Here is a 23,056-nt window from a genome sequence, read left to right as displayed (position 1 = left end):
TCAATACTCTTCTCCGTTCCTTCCTGTAAGTCCCATCTTGCTTCAAAGGTTTATTTCCTCAAAAACAAAGCCATATTTCACTAGGAGCCAAAATATAAACAAATATAAAACAGGTACAGTCTGTTGAACTTGGGTTTATTGCCATCTATTTTGGTGAGATTGAAGAAGTTTACAAATCTCACTTATTTCATAACTATACTGAACAGCCCTAATTTCTTCTCTGCTTTATGAAGTTTAGAAGTTCAAGTAACAGGGCTCACCTCCAACAGAAAAATACTTCTCACCTCAAATAATAAACCTGTTGATCAAATAAGAATAATATAAAGTGGCAAGGCTGGCAACACCGCCCAGGGTGTGACTTTGTGCTTTTTGAGCCTGTGGATGAGCTCACAGGGAAGGTGGAGAGACCAAGCACTGCCATATAAATGTGTCCTTTTCTAGGGCATGTCCGCTGTGGCTGTCCTGAGCATTCCATGCACTTGGGCCGTCTACACCATGAAGTTCATCGGGGGTTTCCTTCTGCTCTGCACAGTGGCCCATTTCTGCAGCAGCTCAGGTGAGTTCAGGATAGACAGTGTCCTGTCCAGCTGTTAAACTTGTTTTCCCGCAGAGATACTGTTTCTGAGATGTGAGCATTTGAGAGAAATGTCTGATGCTCTGAACTTACAGTTTGGTCTGTAATAGAAGCCTGTCTATGGCCTAGGGAGGGAGAGAGCATGTCCCAGTGGGAGTGGAGGGACTTCAGTCCAGTGGTGTCCTTTTCAAAAATTTTTATTTCCATTCATGGAACAAAAAAATGAACTTTTTTTTTTTTTAAGTCTGCCATTTCATAAGGACACAGGAGTTGTCAGTGTTATTAGTTACCATTCGTCCTCATAAAGATGTAGAAAAACTTGGATGTCTTTCCAAATTAGTCCAGGAGGGTCAAAGTAAAATACAGTTTTCCAAAGGCCAGCAATCAACAATTAGACTTTAATATAGTAGAAAATTACTTAAATAAGATGCTAAAATCTTGAAGGCAGCCCCTTCCATTTCTTTATAACAGTAAGGAGGAAGAGAATATCAGATATGGGGCGTCAGGATGGTAGGCATTCTGACTGTGAAATTTCCTGTTGCTCTCTGATTTTGAAACATTGTCAAAAACATGATAAGCTCCAGAAAACATCTTGTGGTCAATAAATGGGAAATTTGGGTAACGCGCTTGCCTGAACCAAGGCTCACGCCACCAATTTGACATTCTCAGCAAACAGCTGGTGTTTTGTCTAATGACAGGATGTATGTGGAGATCCACTGACAGAGGTGGCAGAGGGTCTCACCCTACAGGACCTAATTTATAGAAATTTTATTTAATGAAATTTCAAGATTTGCCTTAATTTTTAACATTTCCATCTGTATCTCTCTTTCAGAAGTTAGTAGTCTACCTTTAAAAACAGTGAGTATATTGAATTACATTTTAATTTCAATTCCTATTGAGTGACATTTAACAAATATTTGTAAATATATATATGTAGAATTAACATAGTATGTTTGGGTGGGGCTGAAAGAGAGAGAGAGACACACACAGATAGAGAAATTGCATCTGTTTTATGAAAGGCAGTTAAAGAAATATAACATATAAATAAATGACCATAGTTTAAAAAAAATCCAGAGTTAAAGGAGAGAGAAATGACTTTCAACCAAGATGCTGTGATGTCTTCTTGGAGAGGACAACGTGTTATACAAGTTGTTTCTTTTTAAGCCTTGATTTCCTCCTATAAATAGAAGGAGCTGTCCTATTCATTTGTTCTGAAGATTAAACAAAGAAAAATGATGCAAGATTGAATTTCAATGCCTGGCATAGACATTATACTAGACTATATACTAGTTAATAACTAGCATACTAGTTATACCAGACTATTATACTAGTAATAATACAAGTTGGACTAGTAGTACTAGCATTTGTAGTGGTTATATGATTACTAATAGAAATGGCCACAGCAGCATCGAAGATTTGAATTAGCACTTTTGCTTGTTACCCAAGAGGTCATGGTATCTGAGCATGGAGGGGCAGGAGAAAAGAGCAACATTCTTTTGTGTCACAGTTGGACTGCAGCATCTATAAGAAGTACCCAGTGGTGGCCATCCCTTGTCCCATCATATACCTGCCTGTATGTGGCTCTGACTACATCACCTACGGAAATGAATGCCACTTGTGTATTGAGAACCTGTGAGTAGCTCTTGGGAAGGAAAAAGAATTGGGGCCAGTGTCCTTCCTGCAAACCTCCTCTTTCCACGAGCCTGCTTAACTCTCCCTAAGCTGTACCTATTCTGAGAAGCAGTTGGAGGAGATGGAAAATTGACTTCCTCACAGTGAGACTAAGGTTGGGCCAGCTGCTTTGCCAGCCTGGACTCCATCACAGAACCCCCAATTCCTGTCTGTCAACTGAGGGAGTGCAGTGAGACACAATCTTTAAAATTGCTGTACCCAGAGCTCTGACAGGGCAAGACAGGAGTCACTAAATGGATTAAAGCAATCATTTGATATGGTCTCCCATCCCAAGTTCAATTTTTAATTTTTTAAAGATTTATTTATTTATTTAGACAAGCACTGGGTACAGTCAGAAGCATGAGAGGGTGAGAGAATTCACCAGAGCCAGAGTGGGGAGCAGAACAGGCAGATTGATGAAGTACACTGCTGAGAGGAGCAGCGGGTGCTGCAGGAGAGTTCTGCGCGCCATGTGGGACCCTTGCCAGAGGCCGGGGATCGAACCAGTGCTGCAGAGGCTGCAGGCAGCTTCGCAGCCCAGAGCTCATCTGCTGCACCACCGGGGCGGCCCCAATTTTTATTTTTTAAGAGAAATTCCATACACTATCTTGTTTAAAGGAAGGTTCCTGAATTCCACACCAAAAACGAATTGAAAACTACTATCCTACATGACTTCTAAGAGATTTAGCAGCCATCGTACAATTTGATCCTTGGACAAATTATGGCTAGAAGCTTTTTACTCTTCTAAATCTCCTAGTGGCTCTAGATGTCTGCAGTCTTAGGGCAATAATGGAGAAAAGATCACCACACATTTTTCACTTTTATCTAAAAGAGGAGGATGCAAGCTCTCAATTCTCAGACTAGTATCCCATGTCATGTTTCACTCAAGTATTTTGTTTGGCCCACAGTGTGTTTAAAGACACCCTAATGAGACAGATGTCACTTCTTTGGTGCAGGACTGGCAATTTAGCACTTCCTTTCTTATACTAAATTCTCATTCATATTGTTAATTCACTTTTAGGCCACTGCTCTCAGATGTTAGGCTTTTTGATTTAGTGATTATTTTAGCAAGTTAGAAATATCAAGATAGGCCCAAGGCCCAGAAAGATATGTCTACATATTTATTCCTGTGCAGGAACTTTTATTTCACAAAAGGAAAGGTTATTTTACATGCTCACACATGTGGACCTTGACCTAGATAGAATCTAGTTGATGTTCAAGGACACCAAAGGGGACACGTGGTGGAAGTTCTCCCTAAAGCAGGATCCATCCCTATAGCAGAGCCTCATCACAGGCTCTCCTGACCAAGCAAAGCTGAAGGCCAGGCCACCTCAACTGCCCTGGTCAGAAATCCTCCTTCTTTGTTGTTTGAAGACACTGGGTGATCAGTCCAGGTTCTGGCAGCAGTGGAAGCAGTGAGTGGGTGAGAAGTATCACTGGGCAGGAAAGCGTGCTACTATCTCTACTAGAAATTGCCTGTGACAGGACCTACTTTTGGGGGACTCAGTTTCCTCATTTATAAAATGAGGTCCTGCCTCATAATCTCTGTAGTTCCTTTCAGTCTATGAGATGTGCTCTTGTGTTCATGAATCTTGCTAACTGTGTCTCCCCACAGGAAAAGTAATGGAAAGGTTCAGCTTCTTCATGAAGGAAAATGTTAACTTTTCCATGGACTCAGCATCGTCTTCATCTCCAAGCGCCCCTCAACCCTCAACTTGGCTGAGGTTCTGGTTGGGGTAGAACAATCATCTTTGTTGAGCAGAGAAAACTTTTGTGCTCAAATTCATGCCTGATTAACTTCTTTTTGCACCTCAATAAAAGATTCTCCCCAGAGAGTTTATCTTTACTTCTGTTTGGTTTTATTTCTTAGATCAGGGATTATATCTCAGTTTTAAAGGAAACTGTGTCTTCAAGAGAAAGTTTGTACAAGGAATCCCAAGCGGGATCCAAGAAACACAGGCACACACACATGTGCACACACACACATACAAATATCTGCACATGTCCATACACTCATGCAAATGTCCACATGTATACACACATATAGATATACCCACAAATGTGGACACACGCAAATACCCACATAGGCACACACACAAATATCCACATATGTGCATACACATACACACCCGTTGCATACCTCACCTTCTCCTGAAGTCTTCCCTTAATAGCTACCATGAGATACTATTTCATGGACCATACTGATCCTTTGTAATAGGGTTTTTTCCTATAGTTCCTTGAAAGGGAACCTCCTTCATTGCAACAAGTCATCCGAGAGGAAAGATGTTGCTACCTATTTATTGTTACAATACTCCATAATTTCTCCTCTTGTCTCTTTACTTGCTGGTCTCCTGCTTTCATCTCAACAGAATACCCTGGGTGCTGACTCCTAACTGCTTGAGATCCTCTCTAAAATTTGTCTTCCATCCATACCTTTAAGAGGCATTAAAGTTTACCAAGAAAATATTAACAAATAACACGTTTCTTTCTTTCTACTCTGTTTTTCTCTCTCATAAAATTTCCTGGATTCTGCTAAATGAGCCATCTCAGAGGCTGACTCATCTCCCATTTTGCTCTTTTTTTTTTTTTAATACAAGCAAAAGAGCACAGCTCTATTTCAAAGTTAAAAGGGTTAGTCAAAGGATCACAATTTCATTAGGCAAAAATATCGTTTAGTAGCAAACAAGCAATCCAGATAATAAGCTGCTTAACCTTATTAAATTGACAGTTTTGCTTTAATGTCCTAAGTAACCAGATATTTGTTCATTCTTCATAAATAGATCCATTAGTCCTTTCTCCCAAATAAACTAATGTACAAATATAAATATGTATATTATGATTAAAATATGTACATTATGACTATATTCTAACAATTCATTGTTGAGTTCAAAGTATCGAGTGAAAGAATGTTTATTTAAAAAATTTAGGAAACTACTATCTAGCTAGTAACTTTAGAAGATTGAAACCTATAAAGTAAAAAGCAAAATATGTACAATACCTCTAATATTCACCATAAGGTTTTTTAGGAATGACATGTTTTCATAACTATAGGTTTATTTGAAAAAATAAATGCTATATTTATAATTTTATGGTAAATATTGTCAAAATTAACCAGTGAACTTTCTGAATATCTTAACCATCTAGCTTAATCTTAGGGCTTTAAAAGTCTTAAGAGCAATAATTTTGGCAAAAAAAGGATTTATCTGCAATGGAGATCCTGTTTGGGTAGTAATTCACTTTCTAACCATTCTAAAGACTCTCTCCTAGTTGCTTCTCTACCCGGCATACCAGTCTGTTGTAACAAGAATGCTGGACGATCCTACTCAGGGAGTAGCACTCACTTGGAAAATGCTGTGTTAAACTTAACTCAGCTCTATAATTCCATGTTAATAACTATTGAGCCATGAAACTAGGCTTCCATCTCTCTAATCCTAATGCTAATGCACAATTTCTCCACATATCTAGTCAGTTCATAGTGCTTAACTCAAATCAGTGGTTAAGGCTCAGCTCACCACAAGGGACTATGGTGATGGTTCATGGGTGCCATGGTGGGGGGAGAATTATGGGGACTACACCTGAGAGCAGAAATCAAATATTGTACAAAAATGAACAAAGATACAAGAAAATAAATAAATTTAATTATATTAAAAAAATACCACTCAGCTCACAAACCTTGACTTCAGTGTGCTAATCATAGTAAGACATCCAGTAATCTAATTTTTCTCAGTCTTTGGTCTTTCTGACACATCTTCTCAAACCAAACATAGATGTGAAGAAAGAGGACAGAAGTGCACAAAAGAGAAGAAACACTGGCCCAGAAATGTGGAGTTATGGGGAAAAAAAAAGTTTCACTATTTTCTTGGTCCTTTTGGTTCTCTCTTCTTTTTTTCCTTGGCCAGATTGTTTTCCTTTTCTCTCCTATTTTGCTTTCTTCCTCATATTTTTTTCTATGACTTTTTATTGCTTTTCTAATTTTCTCTATTTTTCTCCTTAAATTCATTACCTTTTTCTCATTTCCCTAGCACCATAAATATCTTTTATTCCTTCAAAGATTTTCACCTCCACACTCCAAGATGACTTCACAGCAAATGGTAAGATGGGCACACATGCATACACATATCCTTGGGGAAATGTTATACTTATTATACCATACTATATTACACTACATATTATATATTACACAGAAATATATCAATATATACTTGTGTCAAGATTAAGAGAGTTGAGAAAACATGCAGAGTGCTTACCACATGTATTATTCCATAGCAAAATATTTAGGCCTTAAGCCTGTTTTCCAGATTTATACAATACTTACATTCTAATTTAACATGTACCCAAACTATGTTACCTCATTTCCAAAGCTCAATTTTTATCTTTCACAGCCCCTTCTATAGTCTAATGCTCATTCCCCTCAAGTCAACTCCTAATTCCCTCTTTTAACTAAAACCTTGAAATAGAAATCTCTAACACTCATTCACATTCTCACTATTTCATAAAAATGAATCCGAGTCAACAGAGAACTCAGTCATAATTTTTACAGCTATCAACCTAACTTCTTATTGTCTCTGGGACTTATTTCTATCCACTGAGTGAGTCAAAATGTCTGTTTATAAGGATGCTGTACTTTGTGTAGGATTATGTAACTGTGAGCTATCATTTTACTTTTTGGTTAATGAAGCACAGATGTATGTTTACATCTTAACTTTCTTAATAGTTGGCCTCACCAACACTGGTGGCCCCAGAAAGACTGTGTTCAAAAGCCAATATAGATGAGAATACAGTGAGTTATTATTAATCTATAATTAATGAACAAATAGATTACTCCATTTGATTTTAACATTTATCAAGAGCTTATCATGTGTCTGACCCTGTAAGAGCTTCACATACACAATCTCATTTAAAATGCACAACTTATTGGCGAGGATGTGGAGAAAAAGGAACTCTTGTGCACTGTTGGTGGGAGTGCAAACTGGTCCAACCACTATGGAGAGCTGTGTGGAGATTTCTGGACCTACTAAACATAGAGCTTCCATATGATCCAGCAATTCCACTCCTAGGTATTTACCCAAAGGACACAGAAACATCAATTCCAAAGAGCACCTGCACTCCTATGTTTATAGCAGCACTGTTTACAATAGCTAAGCTTTGGAAACAACCCAAATGCCCAAAAATAGATGACTGGATCAAGAAGATGTGGTACATATATACCATGGAATATTACTCAGCATTCAAAAAAGATAAACACATGCAATTTGCAGCAACATGGATGGCACTGGAAGGGATCATGCTCAGCGAAATAAGCCAAAAAGAAAAAGAAAAATACCGGATGGTCTCACTCATAGCAGGAATCTAGAAAACTTAAATAAGGGACCAGGAAAATGAATATAAGAAAATCAAAATCAACAAAAAACTATGAACCAGAGACACTTTTTGGGGGGTGGGGGGCGGGAGGGGAAGGATTGGGGTCAGAATGGGGCGTTTGCAATTGTATGGGGGAATATAAAAATAAAATTTAATATTTAAAAAAAAAATAAAATAAAATAAAATGCACAACTTATGATGCTGGTTCCATTATTAATTTTATTCTGTAAGTTTATTCAAGAAAAATTATTTAATGCTTGTTAAAGAGATAAGGAAGGTGTTATTCAAAGTATATACAGTATATGCAATGCCCTTACTGCAATAGGGGAAAGAGATTGGACTCAACAGTAAATAAAACAAAGACAAGTGGGAATTTATAGCCAAGATCAGGGTGAAATGATCAGTAGAAGAAAAATTACTAACAAGTAATATCAAGGACAAGAGGATTTTTACTAAACTAGACCAACAAGACAATTGTGAAAGGCAGATCAAGGACTTAAGCATTAGAGTTGGGGGGTGAAAAACTTAATCAGATATCAAGAAAGATTATATATCAACGGTAATGACTTAGCAGGATTTTATGCTAAGACTGGGTTGGGCAGGCCAAAGATGTGAAGTGGTAGAATGGCAGTAGTGTTGATGCTTAGTTCAAGGCCTAGTCAAGAAGACTCAGAGAAGTCCAAGTTAGGTCAAGTAGAGAGTTTGCTAAGAGATAGTGAGTTCAGGGTCAAAGTTCCTTATTAAGAATAGTATATCCAAGTTGTATGTCAGAGTATATGTTCATTTATTGAATGATCAAATGAAAATGAAAAAAAACTAATGCTTATAGAATTAAACACATGCACAAGGTCATGTAGAGAATGATGGAGCTGACAATGAATTCAGGTCTGTAAAACTCCCAGACTTTCAACTCTCAGTAATATTTTGATGCCTACTTCCAAGACTACTTCAACACAAATTCCTGCTGTCTTTATCCTTTTGAAGAGAAATAAATATGAATATGTCTCTCAGCCTATGGTACTGCTTCCATTGGTGGTGTAGGCAGTGTCTTCCAACTTTATCTACCAAAACTGTAAGAGTTGCTTTCAAGGCCTTCTTGTAGAGTTGTTTATTTAGACGTTAGTATATTACAAAATAAGTGTTCTTGTAGTCTTTACCAAAGATTCCAAATAAAATATCACTTCACGAAGACACAATTAAACTTATTTAAACCACAGCTAAATGGCTGGTGGCTCATGTATTGAAAGCTATTGCATTAGTGGAAGATGCCATTGGTCATGTGACTTCCATGTCATCTATGGTTGAGGGCAAAGTTAACAACTCACTCTTGAACTATCAGTCTATGTAAGGGGACTAGGGAATTATGTCAAAGCTTTAGGCAGCCACTAGATCCACTCTGGGTTCAAGTGACCACATAGCTCTTTACTATTGGCTTTCCAGAGGCCCTTCTCTGAAGAGCCTTTGATAAAGAAGAGTCTATCAGAGATGTGGCAGCTAAATGAGGTGGGTTGCTCATGAGCTCTACCCTTTGAACCATTTTGACAAATTTGGCATTTTTTGAAAATCATCCCCCTGCTAAAGTGTCTGGATCATTGTTTCTGCTGAACCAAGAACTTAGTATAGATATCTCTGCTCTGTGCCCAGTCTGGGATCTCAAATGGCAACATTTCCCAATGGATGATGAAAAAGAGAGGATGAAATAGGGGAATCTGGAAAAGAGTCAAAACCTATAAAATTGCCATGTTGATGATTATTTCTGGAAAAAAGCAATGCAACCAAGAATATGCAGTAAACCCAGTACACTACCTTAACTTCCTTGTATGACTTCACTTTTTCATCTGTAAAACAAAGAAAATAATACTAACTCTAATAAACTTGTTAAGATCAAAGAATACAGATGTGAAAGCATTCAAAATATTAATAATATAAAGAGGTAAAGAAATAAAGCCAGCTTTATTGGGTCTGTTATTTATTCAAATGTCACATGCAACCATGTCTTTCACAATCAAAGAATTCCCATACCTATTATATGTTTTGCATTTCCCAGGACTGTGTTTCTAGAAATAGCTATTTCACAAATTAAGCAGGAACTCTTGACAGTATATAAAGCAGGACTCACATGGCTGGGGCAGACACCGGAAAGCCACTTCCTTTGTTCGTCTGACAAAACTCGGTCACTTGAGCATCATGAGAGCAACCACCTTTGTCCTCCTTGTGAGTCTGGCACTTGCGACCATCTTCAGTAAGTATCTCCCTTATAAATGGCCCTGCTCTGAGAGCTCATGCCATCTTCTGTCTACAACATTCTGGGCTACAAAAATCAACACATAGATTTTTTTAAAGCTTTATTTATTTATGCATACAAGAGCTAGGGTGCAAGCCATAGATGTGGGGGGTGAGAGGATTCACCAGAGACAGAGTTGGGAGAAGAACAGGCATATCTACAGAAATACACTGCTGAGGGGAGAAGCAGGAAAGACAGAAGAGGTCTGCTGTGCCATGTGGGTCACTTCCCTGGCCAGGGATCAAACTTGTGCTGCAGTGGCTGCGGATAGTGTCATAGTAGTGCTGCGTCTTAACCCCTTGTGCCACCAAGGAGGCCCTTCATCACATAGATATTAAGGAATGCTTTATAAGTGTAGTTTCTAGTCTCTACTAGTAAACAGCACTAATTCATATGACTTTAGGGGTTGAGTGGACCCAAATATTCAGCTAAGACTAAATTCTTGCCCACATAAACACTCTGAGAAATTTCTTTGAGAAGTGGTGGTCCAGATTTTGCTTTGACTATACATAACCATTTATGGGGACCTCCTTTTTTTCATAAAACAGTCCAATCCATTATTTGGCATGATGAACTATTATTATCATTCCATTATTGAGTTAAAATCTACCACCTTGGAATTTCCAACCTCTGGTCCACCTTCTGCCATCTATGCCTGCTACTCAACAGCAGACACCCCCTAAAAGTAAAACACACTTGTTTTTCTCCCCAATATATCCTAAACTCTAATTATGAGAAAAGAAAGAATAAAACAAACTCCTCAACTTTTGATATAATGCTGATATGCAACTCTGGAGACTTCTATAATTTTTATGGCAGGTGATAGTTGAAATATAAATTGGATTACTTTTTAATAAGATGAAGTTATTCCAGTGTTTAATTTCCCCTTAACTTTGTTTTTCTTCCAGATGTAGATGGTGCCATACACAGAAAGGTCAGCACATATATCTTTATATAAAGTTCTACTTTTATGTAATTTTGTCTTTTTTTTTAATTACAGCTATCTGACTTCGTTCCAACTTGTTCTTCTTATGACTTTAAAGTTTTATATATTATAGTCATATATTATACTTTATTTCTGATAAGAAAAAAAGGGCAAAGACAAAGTAGGCAGCACCATTCCTGACACCCCCTTAACCTTTTATTTCTTCTCCCCTCCCTCCTAACCACTGGTAACCTTAGTTCAGTTATCAATACCCACCAGCTTATTTTTATTTTGCTTTATCAGTTCATCTGCTTTGTTTCCTTATGTTACCTATATTTGTGAAATCATGCAATATTTGTCTTTCTGGATAATTTTGCTTCCATAACTAAATGGAATCTAACTAAAGTTACTTCCACAAGCATAATTTATATAAGGTTAAAGTTAGAATCAGTAAATCATATTTGATACTCTATATGAATTAATTTTTATGTTTCAAATTTTATGTTTTTGAGTAACAAAATGGGTTTTTCCTCAAAAACCGTAGAAAGGATTTGCTGATATGGAAGTAGTAGAACAAAGTGGTCAGACAACTGGCATCATATTTGGGCTTGGATGCCAGCTCTTTGATTTGTGACCATGGGCAGTAGAACATGTTTCATAGATTGTTGTGAAACTTAAGGCCATTGGTTTGAAAAGGGTACATAGTAAATCTTGGTAAGACAAGTCATGATGCTTATCACTTTTAAATGGATCACACATATTTTTGTTCTCTAGCTTAGAGAATGAAGTTTTAACATAGCCTTTCCTTCATGATTCATATTTGGTAAGGATTATTTCTTTATGACTACTATTTATTGAGTAAATCTAGGTGTGGTGCTAAAGGCTTTCAACCGGCAACCAGAGAATTTGGGTTATAATACATGTTCTACTGGCTTTTCAGTTGTGTGACCCTGGGAGCTGGGCAGCTCCTTTCACCTATATGATTCTTTTGTTGTAACTTTTAAAGGAAACAATAGGGTTAAAAATACTAATTTGGAAGCAGACAGGCCTGATTTCAATTTCAATTACATGAATTAGCATCAGGGTGAGAAAGGAAAGGCTGGTGGGTATTAAGCCTTGGTAGTTTCCTGGTCACAATGAGTATATTTCACAAGTCCTGGTACCAGGATTTGAGCAGGCAAGGAGAGAAGTGAAACCATGTTGGTATATAAGCATACAGAGCACTGCAATTGCTATTGGGCACCACGAGCCTCTGAGGTCTTTCTGATGTTATGCCCCTTTGCTAGTCTTTATATTGCCAGCATTTAGCTCAGTCCTAAAACTTAGAAAACCCATGGGGTATAGTAACTTCAGGAAGAAATGAATGAAGGAATGAAGCATATGTGAAGGGGAGATGAATTCATCTTTAAGTCTGAGCATGTTTCAGGCTATCCAAGCAAAGAAATTAATCAACTGGTAAAATATGATATCTGGAACTCTGGGACAAAGAGCTGGAAATATAAACTCTTTTGCTTATACATGGATAGTGTGGTTCTGAAAGTAAAGCCAAGGAATTAAAATAATAATGTTATTTATTCATATTTCCATGCCATATAATGCTAAGCTTTTTATGCATGTCTTCTCAGTTACATAGGTTTTCTTTAACTTTGTAAGGAAGATGTTGTCATCAACATTTTGCAGAAAAGAAACTAAGGCTTAGAGAAATAATTATCTTAGGGTTATACAGTCAGGATTTAAATTCCAATGTGTTTGACTTTACTGTCCACAACCTTCAATTGGCTCATAGATGAAAAACCCAGAAAGTTCTTTCTTGGTAATTGTCTATTTGTTCCTACAGGCAGCTCATCATCTTGACTTTGCTCCAGAAATTTAGAATAGAGGTTGTCAATTATAATGTCAAGATAGTTTTGTCTATGTGCTGGTGAAGTGTATAACTAGTAATTTATTATCAGTAATTAATGGTAAAAGTTGCCAATGGTATACTAGTTTTTAGAACTATAGAAGTTACCCCTAGAATACACCTCACAATTGCATTCAGATAAAACTTTTTAAGTAAAAGAGAGAAATAAAAGGACATGTTAAAAAGCTGGTCTTACATCTGAGTGCTCCTTTGGGGTGATTGCATGGTGGGCATGCCGTGTGTACTGAGAACAGAGGCATGAACCCATATAGGGCACAATATTCTACTTCTAAATAAGTTATGCACTGTTTACCAGCTATAAAGAAGTTTATCACTTGTGATTTTATATTTGATATAAAAAGTCTTTAAAACTGATACATCTCAAAGATAGACAACTGAATAAGAAACAAATGCACTGAGAACCTTCTGAATTTGTTGAGAAAATCCTAAATCCTGGGAAAAATGATTTGACCAAAGCAATTGAAGGTTTTTGATATGCATTTTCAGATTGACTGCAGTAAATATAAAACATTACCACATGAACCGAAATTTTGTATTGAAATATATGCACCCATTTGTGGATCTGATGGCAAAACATATGACAATGATTGCTTCTTTTGTCGTGAAACTGAGTAAGTATTGAAATGATTCTTTTCTATATTTAAAGTAAGATTATATGTTAGGTATACCTAGAAGAAGTAGTTTCGGGTATAAGAAATATATGAATCATCTCACATTAACCCTAATGAATTTTTACTTTACAGGATTTATAGTGTCTTGTATCTGGCATAGTCTGGCAGTAAGAGTGAATAAGAGAATCCTAGACTGTCTAAGTGGAAGGAAACTTAAGGATCAACTAATTCAACTACCACCTATTAATCTGTGCTTAAATTCCCTCTAGATAAAAGTCACACGTCATTTCTCAGTCTATGTTTCATTATTTTCAGGGACCAGGAAGGCATCTGGCATTCTTGCTAGGTGTGCCAGTCCATGTCTGTTAGAATGAGCCCAGTTTATAGTTCAGCTTCAACAACTTAATTTGGATATGTTAACACCCCCCATGACTGATATAAGATACTTGAAAAACCTAAGGAACTTGTTCTGTTTCAGAGTATGATTTTGTAACAAAATACATGCCAAAGCTATAACAAAGATTGAATTTAGAAAATCAAATAGCCTAAAGAAGATTAAAGATTACAAAGTAATCTTCTATGGGAGTTATGAGCGACAGCTGGAAAACAAAATGATGGTTTATATATAAGAATTTATAGAAACATAGTTCCTTTTTCAGTATTTTCAAAACACTCATGAATGAAAACAATGGCATATTGTTTTGGTTCTTCTTTAATTTAAAGGGAAAAAAATAACCTTTTATGAAGAGTTTCCTAAATATGTTTCCTTTAAATTAAAAGATACATTAAAATATGTTTTCAGGAATATAAGCTAAAGGTTGTGATGCATTTTGAGCATGGCTCTTTTTAAAAAGAAATATTTATTTTATTTATTTATACATGTAAGAACTGGGGTGTAAGCCAGAGGTACAGGGGATGAGAGGAGTCACCAGAGACAGAGTGGGGAGCAGAATAGGCAGATCGACTGAAATACACTGTTGAGAGCCAGACAGGACAGGTCTGTTGTGCCATGTGGGTCAGCTCCCAGGATGGCAGATCCAACTCAGGCCACAGTGGCTAGTGATAGCTTGATAGCACTGAGACTTTAATTCCTGCACCACATGGGAGGCCCACTGAGCATCGTTCTTATGTAATCAGTACCAGTTGCAAAAATATTCCTAACCTGAAGTAATTCCTTTCAAAAATATCAATAAGTGGAGGGACTTAATACATTTGGGGGAGTACACTGGTGCAGTTGGTTGTTCATCAAATGCCTATGGCATCAGTATTTCTCATCCGTTGTTATTTTTTTTTCCACAGGAAAACTGACAACAAACTTAAATTTGTGCATTTTGGAAAATGCTGAATCTATTCTGTGAATCCAAAATATCTTTTAATGCACTTTTCAAAAGAAACACATTTCTTCTCTTGTTTAATCCATGCCACAATGCCTTAGTTCTGTGTATTCCTGAAACATGTAAAGAGTGAGACTTCAAACAAAGGAATCAGGAAACACTATTTTGCCAGCTGTTTCGTGTTTAAGACACTGGATATTGCCATAGTTTGAAGCTGCTTTCTGACAACATCCTACTTGAGAACCTGCCTATAAAACATGGCTGGCACATTTGTGCAAGTTCCCATGTATTAGTGGAAGTCTCCCAGGTTTTCATTCCCTAAGGTCTAGGAACTGACACTTGGCTTGTCTCACTATTGCAGTCTATGTTTCTCAAAGAACAGAGTGTGACTTGTATATCTCTGTAAGCTTTTTTTTGCATCTATTCAATTAACACATCTATCAATGCCTACTTTGTGTCAGTGTCTGTGTTAGGCATCCAAGCAAACAATTGGTGAAAGAATTTGCAAAGCAATAGCATCCTTAATAGAACTGACAATATAACATCTTTATTCACACTGAATTAAAATTGGGTTATAGAAGAGTCACAGTATACAGATATATGATATAGCAGGTCCTTGAATCAATTCTTCCAACATCATTTCTTTATAACATTAATGAGAAAAAAACAATCCCATGATTTTCTTGCTCACTTGTTGACAAAAGTCAATTTTAATTCATTTAAATTTTATTCAGCTAATTTATAAAGCACAACAAATATGAGCTTACATTGATTGAAACAATGTTAATCAAGGACCTGCTTCTGCTATACATTCTTTCAATAAGTAGAGTTTCCTAAAACCTATTGCTAATTGAGGACTTTCGATATATGAAAATATAATTGTATATCCTCTCCAAAGAAGAAGGAAGAGAAAATAGAATTAATGTTCTGATCTTACAAATCCATTACACATTCAGGTAATGAGACTGTCTACTGCAGAGACATGTACTAATTTCCAAAGAAGTAGAACAATGTTTTTTGTAGTTATTTTTTATAAGTTTTCTCTTTTGCTTTTTATTGCTGCTGTTGCTGTTTCCTGAATGATGGAAAACCATCTCTGGGACCATTTAAATAAGCTTTTCAAAAAACACTTTAAAGAAACTGAAAATACTAAGTCAGACATCATTGGTCTTTTCACCGAATTAATATTTAATAAATATTAAATATCCATTTTTGCTAGATGCTAAGAAAGGCATCAGTGAGCAAAAAATACATAATTAAATCCTCCTTTCAAGACACTTTAAGACTGTTAAGAAGAGTAAATAGAGAAAATATGAGACACACAGGTGCTCATATACATGCAACATATATATACACTTCAACCATTAAAAAGAAGGAAATCTCACTATTTATAATAACATAGATGTATCTTTGGGGCATTATGCTAAATAAAGTAAGAGAAAGATAAACTCCAAGTGATCTCAGTTATATGGAAGTCTAAAAAAATCTAAATTAGAAAACAAGCAATGAGTTCATAGATGCAGAGAACAGACCGGTGATAACCAGAGGTGGGGGGGTTGGTGGGAGATAGATGAAACAAGCTAAGAGGATCAAAAGATAAAGATTTCCAGGTACAAAATAAATAAGCCCTGGGGATATAATGTACTGTACCCACAGTTAATAATACTGTATTACATATATAAAAGTTGCTAAGAGTACATCTTAAAAATTCTAACAAGGAAAACACCACCACTATGTGTGGTGTGTATGTTAACTAGGTTTATTGTAATCACTTTGCATATATGCAAATATCAAATCATTATGTTGCATATCTGAAACCAGTGAATCAATTATACCTGTTTAAAGAAATGATATAGCAGAGGGGACAAAATATCATATAAAAAGAATATTAGAAAAATATCAATCAAACTGAAATTAGATTAATTTAGATTGGGTGAAAAAGAAAGACTTCCTTGATTCAATTCCATTGGTCTGCATGTCTGGTTTTTGTTCTATTACAGTACTGTTTTAATTACTATGGCTTTGTAGTATAGTTTGAAGTCTGGAAGTGTGATACCTCCATTCTTCTTTCAGTCAGGAGAGCTTTTGCTATTTGAGGGTTTTTTGTTTTTGTTTTTTTGGTGATTCCATAGGAATTTCAGCAATATTTGTTCTATTTCTTTGAAGAATGTCTTTGAGGTTTTATTTATTTATTTATTGCATATAAGAACTGGGGTGTAGGCCAGAGGTGGGGAGATAAGCAGATTCACCAGAGACAGAGTGGGGAGCAGGACAGGTGGATCTACTGAAATACACTGTTGAGGGGAGCAGCAAGTGAGAGAGAAGTCTGCTGCACCATGTAGGTTAGCTCCCTGGCTGGAGATTGAACTCATGCTGTGGTGGCTGGTAACAGCTTGATAGATTTTCACCATTGAGAATGAAATACAAGCAGAAGCCAAAATGATGGTAGAAGTCAGGCAAAGGAAGATGCGGGCAGGTAGTATAAGGGGTGGAGACAAGGGGTTAGAAAGTGAGGAGGCTCAACATCACAAACAAGCATGGATACTTATCTGCCAGTTAATGCTTTTCAACCAACTCTTCCTCCCAAACCTCCTATATCTGCTTCCCACACTATTTTCCAGCCCCCTCTAGTCTTGTCATCTCCCAGCTTAGAACTGCTTTAGAGTCTCACAACCACATCTGTACCTTCCATCTCTCTCTCCATTCTTAGCTCTCTGCATTCACATTTTCATAAGAACTGGTCCCCACTCTCAGACTCTTCCATGGACTCTGGAATTTTGCACATGCTTATCCCTCTTTCCAGGATTCACTCCCCAATTCCCACTCATCATTTAAAGATTCAGCCCTTATATTCTGTCTTCTCTCCAAGGCTTCTCCCATGCACTGGTTCTCCTAGGTTAGGCATCATATTTTAGTCTCATCTTTGTAACTATCTATCTCTTTTGTTACCTTGTGAGCATACGTTTGGCATACCAAAGGCATTCCATTAATACTTTATAAAGTGACTGAATTCAACTAAAGGGAGTTGAATGTGACTTCTATCAACAAGTAGGCAAGTAAACCCTAAGTCAGATGCCAACACCTGATCAGCTTCTCTGGCACTAGCACGTAAAGCATCTGCTGACATTCCACTCCAACCCAAACTCTGAATTCTTCTGCAAGTTCCCATAAAAAGAATCCACAGGCACACAAATTAGAAAGAGCAAAGAATGCTTTTCTAGAATTGTGGGAGAGTGACTGACATGGTGTTACCTGCACACCCACAGCCTAAAACTCCTGTTACATTCCTGTCTGTCCAGTCATCTCTTGCAACACTACCTTGTAAATCCTTTTTTTTTTTTGTAACATGAAAAGAAAATTGCATAAATTTTTAAAGATACATGAATAAAACAAAAACAATTAAATACACTGCCAAAATCTGTTGTTTGAACCAAAAGCTGTTTCTAAAAAAAATCTCTCTGTTTCATTTTTAATTAGTTCTTCCTCACATTTAAACCAAGCAGGCATTACTACATCCAATAAACTCAATCATCTGGAACAAGTAACTTATGTTGTCAAACTAAAGTACTGACAAGAATTTTAATTAACAGTAAGAGTACAGATCAAGGAAATGGAAATACATGCCTTAACAAAACATACCCACATGGACATACCCTGAAAACTGTACATAATTTCTTAAGAAAAGGAACTCTAAGTGCAAAGTAGGTTTTTAAAGAATACCTGCTTAAATACAGGAAAAGAACTACAATAGTTCCAAGAGATGCTTCCAGAAAGTTCAGGAAGTTGATCATTTCTCCTTGTAGACTCTAAGGCGTTCCTTTCCCAGGGTGTGAGGCATCTCATGCTCACAAATAGGTCTGGCCCACCTAAGCCCTGCTTGACTCATCAGAGTCAGCCCGGGTTTGTGTTTCTTTCACCCAGTTCCTGAATCTCATTCCAAAGGCTCCTTGAGACCTGGGTTCCATCCACCAGTCCCCCTTCCCTCTGTGAACAGCCATAGCCCACTGCCCTCTTGTTCTTTGCACTTCTAGGTTGTGCCCCTTGCTTCTCTGCCCCTTCCCTTTTCTCCATTTTTAGAACTGAAACATGTGGCATGTATCCTCAAGGTTTGCCTCCTCTGTTGTGCCATTCATCTCTCAGCCGCCACACCTATGTTTTGACTGCCTGCCTTGAGGTTAATTATTTCTTATTCATTCATGAAGGCTACACATTACCTAAACTACCATGTGTTTGTCACACCTGTGGAGTTTAACTTATTCTCCCTGTCAGACAGAAATTATCTGTGAAGCCTGTGTAATATAAAGGTTAATATGGGAAGCTTTGGAGATTGAATATTCTGAGGACAAAGGCAGATTCCACTTCTGCTTAATGGTTCAGCTTCTGAGTTTCAGTTCCCTGTGTATCAAAATGGGGCCAACTCCTTAGAGATTGGCATGAATTAATGTACATTATATTGTATCTGGCACATAATTAGCAAATAGTGACAGATTTAAATATATATTTAACAAAAATTTGGGGTTGTGCCACATTTTCTCACTAAGCACAGTGGGTAGCTCTAATTCAGGTTGTGGTCTCTCGTTGCCTCCACCCTAACCCCACCTTATCTACCACCAGTGCCTGACTGCATGAGTGACAAAATTGTGAACCCCTTGTTAGAGTGGATCACACTATTTTCATCACAGAAGTTAGCAGGGTGATTTGATTATAATGAAATGAAAATATACACCTCCCATCAGGGCATCTAAAAGAACATTATCTTCATTTTTGGTTGAAAACAAAAAGACAGAAAACAACATGTATTCTCTGGTTTTGAGCCCCCTAAGAGCAGGGAATTGGATCTTGTTCACCTTTGAGTCTAAAATGGGTATTTGCTTATTGGTTTTTCCACTGCCTGACATATAGTAGGCAGTGTCTGACATCCATATGCCATGTTTTATCCATCAGGGTAAGAGACAGGCAAATTAACTTAGTCTGAATGTATTCAATGCCGTATTTTCAACATCCCAACGACATACAGAGTCCCACAATAAATTCTGCATTGCCTGAAAGTAACAAAGGGATCCATTATTATTTAACAAAGGACAGAGAAAAGCAGAATCAACTTAATTTCACCACAGATGGAGAGATGTGTCCAGAGTCTGTCGTTGCATTTGTATCTTTGCTGAGGATAAGAAAATGGAAGAACCTCTTGGGATCTGGCAGCCTACACAGTAGTAAAGAATGGGAGTTAGGGCCTCCCCTGGTGGCGCAGTGGTTGAGCACTGGGCTGCGAAGCTGCCCGCAGCCTCTGTAGCACCAGTTCGATTCCCAGCCGCCGGGCGAGGGTCCCACATGGTGCGCAGACCTCTCCTGCCACCCGCTGCTCCCCTCAGCAGTTTACTTTGTCAGTCTGCCTGTTTTGTTCCCTGCTCTGACTCTGGTGAATTCTCTCACCCTCCCACGCTTCTGACTATACCCAGTGCTTGTATAAATAAATAAATAAATCTAAAAAAAAAAAAAAGAATGGGAATTAGGGGTAGGGTGTCTAAAAGCCTTCAAAGATATAGCCATGTGATATTTCTTAAAATGAATGAAAGACATGAGCATTTGTGTTGTATTATTACTGATAGTATTATTATTAAAGTGCATATATATACAATAGATACCTTTTTGTATGTACAATATGACAAAATAGGAAGAGTCTAAGAATGAGGACAAGAAGGAAAAAGTAAAAATTCTGGGATACAAATTGGTCCTGAATTTGAGAAGATTTGCAAAGTGAAAAGTACCAATATGTTGCCCCCTGTAGACTACATGCAAATCTAGAAATAGATATAAAAATACTAAGCATTGCTTAATACCATTTAAATGTAAAGTAGCATTATCTGTATCATATTGCATAATCATCTTTCACAAGGAAATCTTTCCCACAATTCTTTGATAGTAACTTGTTCTAAAATCCTGTTTGGGGAAGTAGTCACTTCTTTAATGAGATGACATGTCTGGCCAGGACATTATGCAAATTTCAAATGGGCTTGTCTGATATTGCAGGTCTCTTCTCTTAACTCCAACTTACTTGCTGCCCATGGCTACTTTCAGCATCATGGGAGCAAAGGCACCTGTGACCCTAGAACTTTCATTTATCTTTAGAATCTTAACCAAGAACCTGTACCCAAGAAATTCTGTGACTTCTCCTGTCAAAGATGAGCAATTTTGTCTTGTATTATGTTTTTGTTTCAATGCATTTTTCGCTCAAGAAATCACTGAATCACAATCTCAGAATTGGATTGGCCCTTAGTTCTTTTGAAGCTGGGACTCATAAGTAAAAGAGAATAATAAGTTAGCATATAGGTAAAGAATACACATCTTGAATTCAGACTTGGGTTTAAGTAATAGTTTCACTAATTACTAAGTATATGATCTTGGGAAATTTATTCAACTTTACTCTGTTTGGGTGTCAACTCAAAGGACTGCAAAGATTAATAGTTAAGCCATAAGCAGGGTTCTCAGAGGGTTCCTGGTAGCAAGCCAAGAGTTCCATAAATGTCAACCATTACTATTTGGCTTTCCTCAAAATAACACAGGCCATAAAATGAGTGACAGAAGAGATTAATGCATGAGCTGGTCTTCAGAAATAAATACAATTTGTTCCTAGGCCAATAGTGAGAGGCAGTGAAGTATATGACTCTGACTTGGAAGAGGAGAATTTCAGCAGGGAGAATTTCAGCACACTTAGAGCAAATAGGATTTGACAGTGGGTAGAAAGTACAGTTTGCATCATGGAATGATGCAAATGGAATGTTCTCCTAGGGTGATGAAGGACATAGGGACAGTGAAGACCAAAGTGGACAGCACTGAACTATTCAGCCTCCTCCTTACAGCCACTAGCACAAAATCATCAGCAGGCGCTTTCTGAAGATACGTGCTTCAGAAAAGTCACTCTTCAAGCAAGAATGCCAGAGCAGTAAAACTATATATAGCACACAAATATAATTCCTTTTACATGCTAAGTGCTTTATTTCTATAAACTCCTTTACTATTCATAACAATTATATGAAGTAGGTGCTTCCACTACATTTTTTAATATTTTATTTTATATAATTCTTACATCATTTTTCATTTTTGCACAATGTATGCATTTTCATTTTGATTATATTCCCCATACAATTCCAACCCCCCTTATTTTGGCCCTAATCCCTCCTCTCCCCCTCCAACTGTGGTGTGTCTCTGGTTTATAGTTACTTTTTGATTTTGATTTTTTCTTTATTAGGTTTTCTAAATTCCTGCTACGAGTGAGACCATCCAGTATTTTTCTTTTTCTTTCTGGCTTATTTTGCTGAGCATGACCCCTTCCAGCTCCATCCATGTTGCTGCAAATTGCAAGTGTTTATCTTTTTTGATTGCTGAGTAATATTCCATGGTGTATGTGTACATCTTCTTGATCCAGTCATCTATTTTTGGGCATTTGGGTTGTTTCCAGAGCTTAGTAATTGTAAACAGTGTTGCTATAAACATAGTAGTGCAGGTGCCCATCTGAATTAATGTTCCTGTGTCCTTTGGATGAATACCTAGGAGTGGAATTGCTGGATCATATGGAAGCTCTATCTTTAGTAGGATGAGGAATCTCCATACAGCTTTCCATAATGGCTGGACCATTTTGCACTCTCACCAGCAGTGCAGGAGAGTTTCTTTTTCTCTACAACCTCGCCAACATTTGTTGTTGCTAGATTTTTTAATATGTGCCATTCTCACTGGTGTGAGATGGTATCTCATGGTAGTTTTGATTTGCATTTCCCTGATTACAAGTGATGTTGAACATTTTTTCATATACCTGTTGGCCATTTGCATCTCTTCCTTGGAGAAGTTTCTTTTTAGCTCTTCTGCCCATTTGTGACTGGGTTATTTACTTTGTTTTTGTTGAGTCTCATCAGCTCTTTGTAGATTTTTGTGATCAGTCCTTTATCATTAGTGTTGTGTGCAAAACTTTTCTCCCAGTCAGTGGTGTTTCTCTTTGTTTTGGTTTTTGTCTCTTCTGCTGTACAAAAGCTCTTTAATTTAATATAGTCCCAGCTGTTTATCTTTGCCTTCACTGTCACTGCTTTGGGTGATATGTCTGTAAAGATGTCTTTGATGTGCATGTCATGTAGTGTTTTACCTATATTTCCTTCTATATATTTTATGGTTTCAGGTCTTATGTCTAGTTCTTAATCCATTTTGAGTTGTTTTTTGTGCATGGTATGAGGTAGTAGTCAAGCTTCATTCTTTTTTGCATGTAGTGACCTGGTTTCCCAGCACCATTTATTGAACAAACTTTCTTTGCTCCAGTGCATATTCTTTGCTCCTTTGTCAAAGATTAGTTGACTGTAAATCTGTGGGTTTATTTCTGGATTTTCTAT

General features: G+C 37.2%; 2 protein-coding genes across 2 annotated transcripts; both read left to right on the top strand.

The window, feature by feature from the left end:
• Positions 1-444: 444 nt before the first annotated feature.
• LOC119242885 (serine protease inhibitor Kazal-type 7) lies at positions 445-3,929 on the top strand. The gene is made up of 4 exons (XM_054693972.1): positions 445-556; positions 1,407-1,432; positions 2,082-2,206; positions 3,861-3,929. Exons 1-4 carry the CDS (start codon positions 445-447, stop codon positions 3,904-3,906), a joined length of 309 nt encoding a protein of 102 aa, XP_054549947.1. The 3' UTR covers positions 3,907-3,929.
• Positions 3,930-9,793: 5,864 nt separating this feature from the next.
• Positions 9,794-14,692, top strand: LOC119242884 (serine protease inhibitor Kazal-type 9-like). The gene is made up of 4 exons (XM_037508323.1): positions 9,794-9,848; positions 10,799-10,824; positions 13,223-13,347; positions 14,647-14,692. Exons 1-4 carry the CDS (start codon positions 9,794-9,796, stop codon positions 14,690-14,692), a joined length of 252 nt encoding a protein of 83 aa, XP_037364220.1.
• The last annotated feature ends 8,364 nt before the right edge of the window (positions 14,693-23,056 follow it).

Source organism: Talpa occidentalis, unplaced genomic scaffold (genome assembly GCF_014898055.3).
Source record: "Talpa occidentalis isolate TD23 unplaced genomic scaffold, MPIMG_talOcc4v2.1 talOcc4.13, whole genome shotgun sequence".
In the NCBI taxonomy this organism is placed as follows: domain Eukaryota; kingdom Metazoa; phylum Chordata; class Mammalia; order Eulipotyphla; family Talpidae; genus Talpa; species Talpa occidentalis.
Note: the sequence above shows the minus strand (reverse complement) of the source record. Positions and strands in the feature narration are given on the sequence as shown.

Coding starts and splice junctions, on each gene's coding strand:
- LOC119242884 (XM_037508323.1), top strand. CDS start 9,794: ATGAGAGCAACCACCTTTGTCCTCCTTGTGAGTCTGGCACTTGCGACC. Junction 9,849..10,798: donor GGCACTTGCGACCATCTTCA/GTAAGTATCTCC, acceptor TTTTTCTTCCAG/ATGTAGATGGTGCCATACAC. Junction 10,825..13,222: donor ATGGTGCCATACACAGAAAG/GTCAGCACATAT, acceptor ATGCATTTTCAG/ATTGACTGCAGTAAATATAA.
- LOC119242885 (XM_054693972.1), top strand. CDS start 445: ATGTCCGCTGTGGCTGTCCTGAGCATTCCATGCACTTGGGCCGTCTAC. Junction 557..1,406: donor CCATTTCTGCAGCAGCTCAG/GTGAGTTCAGGA, acceptor TCTCTCTTTCAG/AAGTTAGTAGTCTACCTTTA. Junction 2,207..3,860: donor CACTTGTGTATTGAGAACCT/GTGAGTAGCTCT, acceptor GTCTCCCCACAG/GAAAAGTAATGGAAAGGTTC.